Genomic DNA, 12,553 nt, shown 5'->3' with positions numbered 1-12,553 from the left:
AAAAAAAAAAACCCGAAAAAATCCGCAGACAGTTCATTGTATAAATAATGGCTAATAAATAGTATAAAAAAATTCAGTCAGCATTTGACTCAATGATAGGTTGTATTTGCTGACAAGGTCATTGTATCGACCATAAAACTTGCAAAATGATGACTTCAACAGAGACTCTTGGTAACATTGTTTCATCAACTTGTTTGTCAATGGCTTGCCTCGTTTTAGAAATTGTGTATACGTAGAGCATGCTCATGCGTATCGAGTCAACTGAGAAACAAATAACCCCATATGCAGGTGATAAGGGTTTATTGCTACATAGGTAAGGGGAGTTAACGATTGAAAAACTGAAGTCATCGCGTTTATCATAAAGCTTTGTTGTTAGGTTACCATTAACGTCTTTTTCTAGTAAAATATCGAAATATGAAACAGATGCGTCATACTCTGTGGTATCTTTTATTTTAAGCTCACCGGGATATATCGAGTCGACATATGAATAGAAGTAATTATTTTTTTATTGATAATACGTAGTCGATATATCAAAATGTTCGAGTTGAAATATGATTTGTGACCTTTTGGCACTTAAAAATAAGACATTCACATTATTAAAACAGATTTAAAAGTTAGTGTATGATATTGATATATATTCTATTTTGAATATTTTAAAATAATTTAATGGGAAAAAGTTTCTCTCTTTTAAATAACTGAGGTTATTGTTATAAAGAAATCTTAAATGAAGAATAAAAAAATTATTTTTCAAGAGTTTTTAAAGTCGTTTGTAATTTAATTTTAAAAACTCGAATGGTCTACTTTAGAATTCTATATGTTAGATTTAAGACCCTACTGTTTGTCGGATGTCTTAAAAAATTGTGTAGGTTACTAGATTTGGATAGATGTTTTAAAATTTCTTATTAATTTAGATAAATAATTTTTTTCATGTCTTTTGTGATATCCCAAAGGCCCAAAGAAAACTCCTTTGAAGAAAACTTCTTAGACTAACTGTATCACAGTATATCCTTTTTTTTCATTATCAATCAATTGTTATAGATTCTTCTGTCATGTATTTTTATTCAGTATTTACACTTTCTAATAACTAATCAGATTTTAAGAACATATTTCTTTACAGACATGGGAATGATTCTGCGGGATTCAACCATTTTGCCATTTGTAAGCTTCCTCTTTCTGTGCTTAGTCATCTACATTTGATTTTGGTTTATCTACGGATAATTTGCTATGTAATCGTAATCATAAGTACCCCCGGTACAAAAATCCCGATCCTTGTTAAATTTCTGGAGTATATAAAAAAAATTAGAAATGCTCGTTATGAAGTTGTGTTTAACATCCCTTATCAGCAATAAAAAAAAATAAAACTTAAAAGGGACAAAATAAAAATTACCTGTATTGTGAATATATTCAAATACGGATTTCTATAGAAAAACCCATTTATTTTCCTCCAAGGGTAGATAATATGTCGCCCGCGTGGTGCATTGATTAGAGCGTTTGATCAAGAGTTGTGGAGTAAGGAATTGATCCTTACGCCTCGGGTTCGAATCCCACTGTGGGACTTCCCTTACAAAAATAAAGTTAACTACAGTAATTCAAAGTTTCAAAGTTATCACTATAGTAAATCAAAGTTTCAAAGTTATCACTATAGTAAATCAAAGTTTCAAAGTTATCACTATAGTGTCATCAGGGTACTCCATGAGCTGTTTTACTGTATCGGCCTGACAGAGTAAAATTTCTCTCGACACAGTAACCATTTGAATTTTATGCGTGCGCTACAGTAAAAATTTTGCTTTACATTAAGATCTTCTGACGATCTGAAAATCAGAACATAAATGTTCTCTAACTTGTTAATCAAACAATTCTACCGTCTTTTAATTTTTAATTCAGAACACTTAATTATCTCTTAATTGGGACGCACTGTCCTGCTTAACCTTGTTACATACGTAGAGCATGCTCTTGCGTATCGAATCAACTGAGAGATATACACCCCGTATGCAGGTGATGAAGGTATATTGCTGCATAAGTAAGGGAAGTTGACGATTGAAAAGTTAAAGTCATCACGTTTATTATAAAGCTTGGTTGTTAGATTACCATTAAAATCTTTTCAAGTAAAATATCCAAATATGAAGCAGATGTGTCAGACTCTGTGGTATCTTTTATCTCAAGCTCACTGGGATATATATTGTATCGACATAAAAATGGAAATAACCATTGTTAATTGACAATATATATATGTCGTCGATATATCTAAATGTCGAGTTGAAGGCCACAGCAAGTTTTTCTTCTTTTCACGTAAAAGATTTTGGACAAATTCTGCTTCATATGAATACAAATAAAGGTCTGCTAATAACGGGAACAATTGGTACCCATGGAAAATGGGAATTCCAATAGATTGTTGGTAGACATGGTCTCCAAAAACCACATAGATATTGTCAATCAGAAACTCAAGCATCTTTTTAATGTCAACTTCAGAGTACTTGTGTGTAAAATCAGAATGTTTTTTAACAAAATAAATCATCTTTTTTCACTCCTTTCACCAAGGTGAAAATGAAAGTTCCAAATCCTTGTTGCACATGTACAATACACATGCAATCACCTTCCAGAAGATGATTTCGCTACGGTGCACTAGTGTAAGAGGAACTTTGGAAGCAGGATTTTCTGTAGAAAAACGTCTTTTTTTTAATTCCAATTTGGCTACCGAGATGAAAACGATTTTCAGAACCTTTATTGCACATCTACCAGCAATCACTTCCCAAACATGGATTTGTCTACCGTGTACAATGTAAAAGGAGTTCTCGGAATCAGGTTTTTGTAGGGAGAAACACGTCAGTTTAACTTCTTTTTCGTCCCAAGGATCAAAATAAAAATTCCGAAACCTCACATCTACAAAACACCACCAATCATTTTCCAAAAGATGATTTGGCTTCTGTGTTTCATGTAAGTATTTAAAAAGTTCTGGAAACCAGGTTTATGAAAAAAAGTCTTTGTTAGTTAATGTAAGTTTGAGTAAGAAGAAAACGTGACAGACAGGTGGAAAGACCAGTGTAACAACAATATACCTAAATTTCTTTAGAATGTGCAGGTATAGTAAGGGTCAAGTTTCTGTAATTACATGTATAGGGAGTTCTGATATGATTTTCTTTTTGCAATAGCTAGGGGAATTTCATTCATCAAGAAACTAAATTACACCATTTCATAACCTAAATGAATTTGTGATATCTGCCTTTGACGTTGTGACCCCAAGAGCAATACGGGCCTTTCATAAGCATGAATTTTTGGCCCCCAAGTCAATTAGATCATTTGACAAAACTGACAAAATTCAGAATAGATTAAAGTATTTCTATCATTATATCAAACCAAGTTAAAGTAAGTGAAAATTTCATTTGCAAGTATTTTCCCGATGTAGTTGAACAACAGATGCTTCCTTCGTCAGTACTTCATTGTCTTTAAACTTTTTTCCTGGAGAAATATGGCAGGATTTCTATATTGAGAATGATCAAGAAAAATGCAGTATGTGAATTTAAGAAGGCTGGGGGGTTGTGGCCATTTTCAGACTATATTGATCTCCTTTAGAAGAAGAGCTCCATATAAAGATATCCAAAAATGATCAAATTTTAAAACTAAAATTTATGAAATTTTTCTTTGCCAAATGAAAGTTGACAGCTTAAGATATCATACCTAAAAAATTAAGTTATATCTGATGGTTAATTTGTTGACCCCCAGCCTCCTTAATATTATAAAATTTTATAAATATATATATTTTATAGAAGTTTAACCAACATTTTTCATTAGTGGAAAGTTAAAAAGTTCATCACTTTAATTAAATTATAATTTCCATATCTCAAAATTTATTCCCCTTTCAATCATTTTATGCAATACTTGAATTTTTTACCCTGAGCTTTAAACTTTGACAAAGGTTAAAAAAGACCTAATGTGAAATTAAAATGCTATTATTTTCAAAGTTATCACCTGGAAACGAAAATATGTCAGAGATACAATGACAGACTGATAGATCAACCTTTGACCGTTTCACCTCAAAATTATATATATATATATATATATATATATATATATATATATATATATATATATATATATATATATATATATATATATATATATATATATATATATATATATATATATATATATATATATATATATATATATATATATATATAAATCTTCTTATGTACACACTGTAATTGGGAGTCATGATTAAATTTCTTTGCAATTGCTTCATTGAAATCTATGATATTATTATTTTGACATTAGACCTTCAGATCTCAAAATCAAAATAGGTCTTGTTCAAGTAATATAGTATTGTAATATATTTCATAATATATCCCATTATAAAAGTTTATGAGTACTTTAAGAGATATTATAATTACCTCACCTACCCACCTTTCTAGCTTAAGCCACAATAGAGTTTCTCATTTGATGAAAAAATTACCCTGTGACAGAATTTCCCCCTTTAGCGTCCGGATTTCATCAACAGGAGTCTTTAACACTGATTTCCTATCTTATGATTAAAGTTGATTTTTAATTGGAATCACAAAATCAGAATCAAAGGAGAATCAAAATCGCGATTCATATCCTCATTCTCCTGTAATCATTCACTTGTTATCAATTTTAAATTAAGTAAACATTATAAAAAGGAAGTAAATTAACCATATATGAATAATTGCCAAATTTATTTTACATGTATGTCCTTATGTCTAATTTACGGAAGCCCAATAGTGCAAACCAAAAATAATTTAAAAGTAAAAACGAAATTATTGAAGAAAAAACGAAATTATTGAAGAAAAAACGAATTATTAAATAAAAAACGAAATTATTAAATAAAAACTGAAACTAAAATATACGGAATTTATAGATGCGCATGGTAAGGGCCTAACCCATGAATAATTCCATAAAGCACACGTGTCATAAAGCATCACTTAGTAATTATATAGACCTGATTTTGTTCCGACATTAAAACAAGTGTGGGGGAAATGAAAAATAAAAAAGAATCTTAGGTTAATAACGTAAAAAAAAAACATTATGTGCCCACAGCCTGTAATTCGCATTTATGAAGTGCTTCATGACTGTTCAAAATATGTTTACTTAGTGAGGACGTAGTGAGGATGACTGTTTCTGCTGACATAAAATTAATGACATTCCAAAAAAGCTCATGAATCCCTGAAAGGTCAAGACCTTGCGTATCGTATTACTGAATTCCCCCCGAAACTAAACCTAGCGCCCTGCCCGTGTACCCATAAATCTTAGGTTGTTGAAACAATAAAGAGAATAATTTGAATAATTTGAGGGATTTGTTATGCAAGTGTATGCATTGTTTGTTCACAACTATCACTGACTTGTAAATACAGATTGAGAATTTGTCATTTAGGATATGTGAGAACAAATAGGTAGTTAGTGCATCACTTCTAATTAAGCTTTGATAAAATGACCAAGAAATTAAAAGTGTTTTGCTTAATTTTTAATTAAGGAAGAAATCATTAAAATCTACTCATTGTAACCACTTTTACTTGTTTAATTTTTTCATTTGCTCTCTTTAAAGAAATTTTTATAATTTCAAACAAACCCACAAAATCCGATCGGTAACATATCATTTTACAGCATTATTGTGCTGTGCGATAATTGAAAAATGATTTATAGCCATGGGAATTTTCTAAATGTTATAAAGTCCAGCGGTTGTAAACATCGAAATCTTAACAGACATGTATATCTTAAATATTTGTGCAATTTATTAGCATTATCTCTTTGATGTTTCATGTCCAGATTCATTATTTGCTGATAATTAGACCTTCTGAGCTGAGGGTTTAAGAAAGCTACAGTTAACGTAAACTTGTCATCGAATTACTGGTCAATTCATCAGAGTGGTCAAAGTTCACATTAATCATGTTTTTGTTTGTATGTTGTTTAACGTCCCTCTCGAGAATTAATTATTCATGTTAATGTAAGATAAAGACATAGATCTAAGCATATTAGATAACCAAAGGTAAAATTCTTCCCTATTCATGTATTGTGATTGTCTACTACATCTGGTTACGGTTATGTTGATGGTCATGTATGTTATCGATATGGGAATAGCTGAGTGTAAATGCAAATATCACACTTGTTACGTGCGCTTTATGGAATGACTAATGGGTTCAGACCCCTACATGCACATCTATAAATTCCGTATTTTAGTTTCAGTTTTTTATTTAATAATTTCGTTTTTTATTTGATAATTTCGTTTTTAATTTAATAATTTCATTTTTTTTTTTATTTAATAATTTCGTTTTTCATTTTTTTAAATTTATTTTTGGCTTCCGTACAATCTGTTTGAAATTAAAAGATAAACTCACTTGTGCTATAATTTGTCTAATACTAATACTATCTTGAATTGGACAAAATTAATAAATGAAATGAATATGAAGTCTTCCACCTTCTTGTTGTCTTTATGTGTGTCTATAAGGATAAAAATAAAGTATATTAGGCTGTTATACCTTGGAATCATTTTAGATACTTAATTGAAACTTTTCATGTTCACAAAAAGCGCAAATCAGGGCTCCAATTTGTCCCTTATAATACCCTTTCCTTCATAAAATTATATTAATATAGCTTATGTAATGTGTGGGATATCGAATCAAAAGTTTATATGATTAGAAATTAGGCCATCTTATAGCAATTTATAACATATAACTGTGATATTTGAAATATCAATAATCGTTTCCAATAATTAATATATAATTAACGATCTGTCATACCAGCAAATTTAAATACGTGATAAAAATGTTAATATTAGGAGATTTAGTGCACAGGTGCCTGGTATCATAAAGTGCTAACCGGTAAAACATGGATTAAGTATGCAATTTTGAAACCCAAGTTCATTACACGCTCCCAAACCTTTCATGATCAAACATAATATGTTCTGTAAACTATGTTCAATCAATAACTCAGAAAGTGAATAAATAGGTCAACAATTTATCTGGCTTAACTGAAAATTATTGGCAAGATTGAAACAAAATACTATATCCGGACAATGACCAGTCCATATGAAGGGCCTTAGCGTAAAGAAACTCTCTGAATTTCTATATAACTCTAAGGCTTCAAATATTTCATAGATACGAACAATATCTTCATAAACTGCAGATTAATTCACTGTGGCACCTATGGGTGCATATAAAATGTTTCATAGCTTTACAAAGTAATGAAGCACAAACTTGGTACTATAAACAAGATAATATTCACAAAAATCATTCTTGGGAAGTGTAGGGCCACATCTGTTTTGTACGACTTTGATTAATTGCTAGAGGCTAGGAGATGGAGATAAGGAGAATGTACATGTATATAAATTCTCTCTGTATCTCCATCCTTTAACCTATAGCAATTAACGCCATGCATATTATTCAATACTTGCAACTCTTAGGTTTGCTACACTCTTTTTTAACGACTAGATTTTGAGAGTACCTTTCTGTATAATTTATCGGTATACTTACGATCTGACTTTCTTGTGCTTCATCTTCCTGTTCTTAGTCATTTACATTTGATTTTGGTGCATCAGCTGGTAATTGTGTAAGGAAACGTAGCCATAACTTGGAAAATGCAGTTCTATGCCTAAATTCTGAAGTCTTTACATGAAAAGATTGTCGGGCTCCCGATGAAATTGTTTTAATATATATATATATATATATATATATATATATATATATATATATATATATATATATATATATATATATATATATATATATATATATATATATATATATATATATATGTGTGTGTGTGTGTGTGTGTGTGTGAGGGTGTGTGTGTGTGTGTGTGTGTGTGTACGCATATTTAGTAAATACACTCCAGTAAAAGCAATATAATCCCATTTCAGTAGCTGAAATGAAAATTTGAAAGGGACAAAACGAGATAATACTTGAGATTTGAGAAAATAAACGATCGTTGATTGTATGTTGTTTTTTACGTATCGTTCGAGAATTTTTCACGCATATTGAGACGTCACCATATACCGGTGAAGGGCTTCAAACTAAGATTTTTACTCGGCACTCAGAACTATTGAGCAGTGAGGCATCTTAATCGTGCCAACGCCTATTGGACACATGGCCACGGTTTTTAAGGTCTTATTAGAAGAACCCGCAACTTTCACTTCAAAGTGCCGAGCGCTATTTTTATCGACTTATGTCAGTCGCGGCCGTGATTCGAACACACGACGTTCCGATCACGGAGAGAGCGCTCTACTGACTGAACTACCATGACTGTGAGTTCATCTATGAAATACACTGAAATGATAAAGCTATTTGCATAAATTAAATTATTGCAAAGTCATTTTCTTAATCAAATGCTCTGAATAACTGCTATCCTGTTCAGCCATTGTGATTGATATGACAGGAAATCTCCCCCTAGGAAACTTGCATCAGATGCTGATAAATTTGATACGGTAATTTTTTGGGTCGCCAATAAACCCTTATTCCCAAAGCGCTATTGAATGTGAATAAACTTTATCTAGGGCACAGGAGACAAGCAAAGCATGTTACAAATATCAGAATGAAAATATAATAAACCTCTTACAGCGTGAAGTGTTAACTCTACTAGCACATGCATTATATCATTTAAACTTCCTCATTGATAACCGACCACTTGTTTATCATTTATGGTAAAGGCAGACAAGTTAAATGAGAAAGCACTCATAGTAGCCACACTTCAAAAACACACAGCATGTAGGACGAATTTCGCAGCAACATCTATGATGAATAACAAGGCATCAATTCTCATCTGGTTTTCTGTGTCCATGTTTATTGACTTTTTTCATAGTGATGCACGGGAAAATAATTCTTGTTGGTTCAGTAGCATTGAGTGTATTTGTTTTTCTTATGATATTGGAATACGTGTGAATTGTTCAAAACGGAATCTTAGTGTTATACCAAATATGAACGACAGCATCACGTGGATAGACCTCAGTAAAAATAAGATCAGAGTGATTCAGTCAAAAAGTATTAAACTGCCAGAAAAGCTGACTTATCTCGATTTATCTGAAAATAACTTAACAACTGTAAAAGGAAATCCTTTCAAACATTTGACAAAACTTGAGTTTTTGAACCTAGAGGGAAATCAACTGGAACATTCAATTTACGAGAAACTATTTCAATCACTGTCGTCTTTAGAAGTGCTTAACATAAAAAGAAATAGCGACAAGAAAAAATCTATATCTTTTCCAGGAGATGCTTTTGCAAATCTTCTTTCTATATCAACCATAAAAATGAATGGAATACCAAACACAAGATTTGGAAAAAGTTTCTTGCATTTAAGGAATCTTAAAGTTTTAGATATGTCTGGGATTGCAGGCAATTGTATTTTTGAATATATTGATTCGAAAATGTTCTCAAATTTGCAATTCCTTGAGGTTTTGGATCTTTCCTACTGCAATGTAAAGGATATTGATAAGGGATCGTTTAGTAACATGCCAAGGTTACAGCATCTGAATATTTCCTACAACCGTCAGCTAGGCTTCGCATCTATGCCTAATGTAACTTACAATTTGAACAAAACTAAAATTAAATCTCTGAATATTAATGGAGTTAATTGTGTAGCGGGAGTTGGAACAGAAATTAAATGTCATCACCTTCTTTCTCTCCAATACACTAACCTTACAGAATTACATGTAGCCAGTAACCGATTGGAAATTTTAGAACCAGGAGTCTTTAAAAATCTTCCTAAAACTTTAGAGAAATTGTCAGTGGCTGAAAACAAACTAACATCTGGCCTATATGTACTTGAATTTAGTATGCTGGAAAACTTGCGAGTTTACAATACGAGCTTGCAGAAGCATCCAGCAAAGTTTCCTAATTCAATTATAGATAAATGTATTGAAAAGAGAGAATCGTGTAATGATGTTCTCCATTGCCAAGACGTTACAAATAACCAAACTCTGAATAACATCGATACTACTTCAAGCTTTATGTGGCATTTTCCACGAAATCTGGAAGAAATTTACGCTTATTCCAGTCGATTATATTTTAAGATTCCTGAATTTAACATCTCTGCACCGAGCCTTAGGATTGTAGAATTACAGGATAACTTTTTGCACTCTTTTGAAGGTCCTGTTTACATTCAACCAACAAATAACCAAATCACACTAGATGTTTCAAATAACTTTTGCTCACATATATCCCCAAATGCCATTAAAAATGGTGGACAACTCCAGAATTTCAATATATCACACAATGACATAGGTCAAGACCTAGAGAAAGATGTAATGGGAAAAACATTTGAGTCTTTTGTTTCCCTTGAGAACTTAGATATATCATTTTGCAGAATAACGAAACTCTCAAATCTAGTGCTAAAGAATTCTTCTAAGCTTAAGGTTTTAAATGTCAGTAACAATCAGATATCAAGATGGAATGTAAAAATTGATCATATGACAAAATTATCATTGATCGACATCTCCCAGAATCGGATAAGATCCTTTGATGAAAAAGTCCGAGTGCATTTGGAGAATGCCTTTCAGAGGTCTAAGTTAATGGTAGATCTTTCTGGTAATCTTTTAGGTTGTTCATGTGATAATCAAAATTTTCTTCAATGGATCAGAATAAACAGAGCTAATTTCATAGATATTCAGCTCTATCAGTGTTACCCTGATAAAATAAAATTTTCATTTAAAAATTTGGATCAATCAATTTTATCTTTAGAGAACATTTGTAGATCATTTTTGACTTGGTATATAACAGGATCTGTTTCACTAGCCGTAATCATCAGCTTGTTGACGGGAATATTGCTTGTAAAAAACAGATGGAAGATTCGCTATATTGTGTACAAAACTAAACTTAAATTCCGAGCTAGGGACAAACTGAATGTTCAAAATTCCACTAATTTAAACTACGAATTCGATGTCTTTCTATCTTACGCTGGAATGGAAAGAACATTTGTATTGAAAGAGGTGATACCTCGGCTTGAAACCACTGGTGGATTGCGTCTTCTTGTTAGAGACAGGGACTATCTCCCGGGATTTTCAAAAGTAGATTGTATAATGACTGGAATTCATGAAAGTAGAAAAGTTCTCTGCATTGTTTCAAAAAGATATTTGAAGTCAAAGTGGCGTGACTATGAACTAAACATGGCTAAAGTGGAGGAGATAAAGGACCGTGAAAGTGCAGATTTTGTTATACTTATCTTGTTACCGGAAGTTTACAACAGCGGCTATCCGAGTAAAGTTATGGACCTTGTAAAGAGAGAGTCTTTTATTGAATATCCCGAAGAATCTTGTGCTTATGACGACTTCTGGGAGAAACTGATTAAAATATTAAGGAGCAATTAATTCAAAGTTGATGTTGTTTGCGATACATTTGTTTTGACTGATTTGAAAATGTGTAGAAAAGCAATCTTCTTAAATTCTGAGTACATATTGATTTATTGCAATTTATTTTATTACATTGGCATTCAAAATACATATTTTTTCTCCTGTTTATTTAAAACAATTCACAGTTAATATTTTTCAGTCATTTACTCACATACAGACACATTTAAGATGAAATATCCACTTAACGCAGAGTCCTTTATGACACCTTTTTAATCATAAAAAAATCTGCAATGGAAATATAAATACCTAAATTATCTGTCATAAGGAGAAGTAGGCTATATTTTATCTTTAGTTTACTAACATATCACAAAGAAACGCAGTCTACGCCCTAACTACACTATCAACGTATTCAAAACATGTACTGTTGTAAACTATAGCCTGCTATTAAAAAAAACATAACTAAGGAAATTATTTTTATTCGATATTTGAAAGATGGAAAATATTTGCTGTCTCAGTGGAACCAAAATGATATTTAGATCGTTGTGCCTACAAAATATTTTAGCTAAGAAATTCTATATCTGTCTTCTTACTCACTGAGTTTTTGTTCTAAAAAAGTCCGACTTACTGGATGGGTTTGAACCGTTCTTCATAGATGCTCAAGAGGTGCTTGATCATTGATCATTGAGTATATTACATGTGACAGCAAGGGTTATATTTTGTTCTAAAGGATCCAAAATTTGTACTTTAAGAACATCCGCTCCTCAGTCAGGAAGGATATCTCTTTAATTCATAAATAAATTTAAAAAGTCTCAAAATGAAGCTTGAAATAGTAATCGTTTCGTGAAACAATTTATAATTTCTTTGAAGTAAATCATTTACGGTGCGCACCAGATGTGCATTTCGACAAATTGTGTCTCTTCAGTGTCTGAGAAAAGGTTTTATAAAAAGTTGGTAGTTGTACCCCGTACAAGTATACAAAAAGTTACATATTTAGACCAATCCAATTTTTTTTAATCTAGTTTTAGATACATGTACCAATGTTTATTACTGAGAATAATAAGAAATTAGAAGTAATTTATGGTGTTTAGCAATGATAGCAAAGGCTTTATACATCATACATTATAAAACAATAGAAGTAAATAGAAGAAACTAAAGTATTGTTTAAGGTTAAAAATCACTCAATCTTCTTTAAATGCCTTTTTACCCTAAAATATATTTGTTGATCAATATTCAATAAGAAAATGTATAGGAGGTATTTTTATTCGT

At 31.4% G+C, this 12,553-nt stretch overlaps 1 protein-coding gene across 1 annotated transcript; it reads left to right on the top strand.

Annotated features, from left to right (window-relative positions):
- The first annotated feature begins 8,721 nt into the window (after positions 1 to 8,721).
- LOC133185281 (toll-like receptor 4) lies at positions 8,722 to 11,437 on the top strand. The gene has a single exon (XM_061320396.1). The coding sequence runs from the start codon at positions 8,738 to 8,740 to the stop codon at positions 11,303 to 11,305; it is 2,568 nt and encodes an 855-aa protein (XP_061176380.1). The 5' UTR covers positions 8,722 to 8,737; the 3' UTR covers positions 11,306 to 11,437.
- The last annotated feature ends 1,116 nt before the right edge of the window (positions 11,438 to 12,553 follow it).

This window comes from Saccostrea echinata, unplaced genomic scaffold (genome assembly GCF_033153115.1).
Source record: "Saccostrea echinata isolate AGI-Se365-2 ecotype Australia unplaced genomic scaffold, CSIRO_AGI_Sech_v1 ptg000012l, whole genome shotgun sequence".
NCBI classification, from domain to species: Eukaryota; Metazoa; Mollusca; class Bivalvia; order Ostreida; family Ostreidae; genus Saccostrea; species Saccostrea echinata.
Note: the sequence above shows the minus strand (reverse complement) of the source record. Positions and strands in the feature narration are given on the sequence as shown.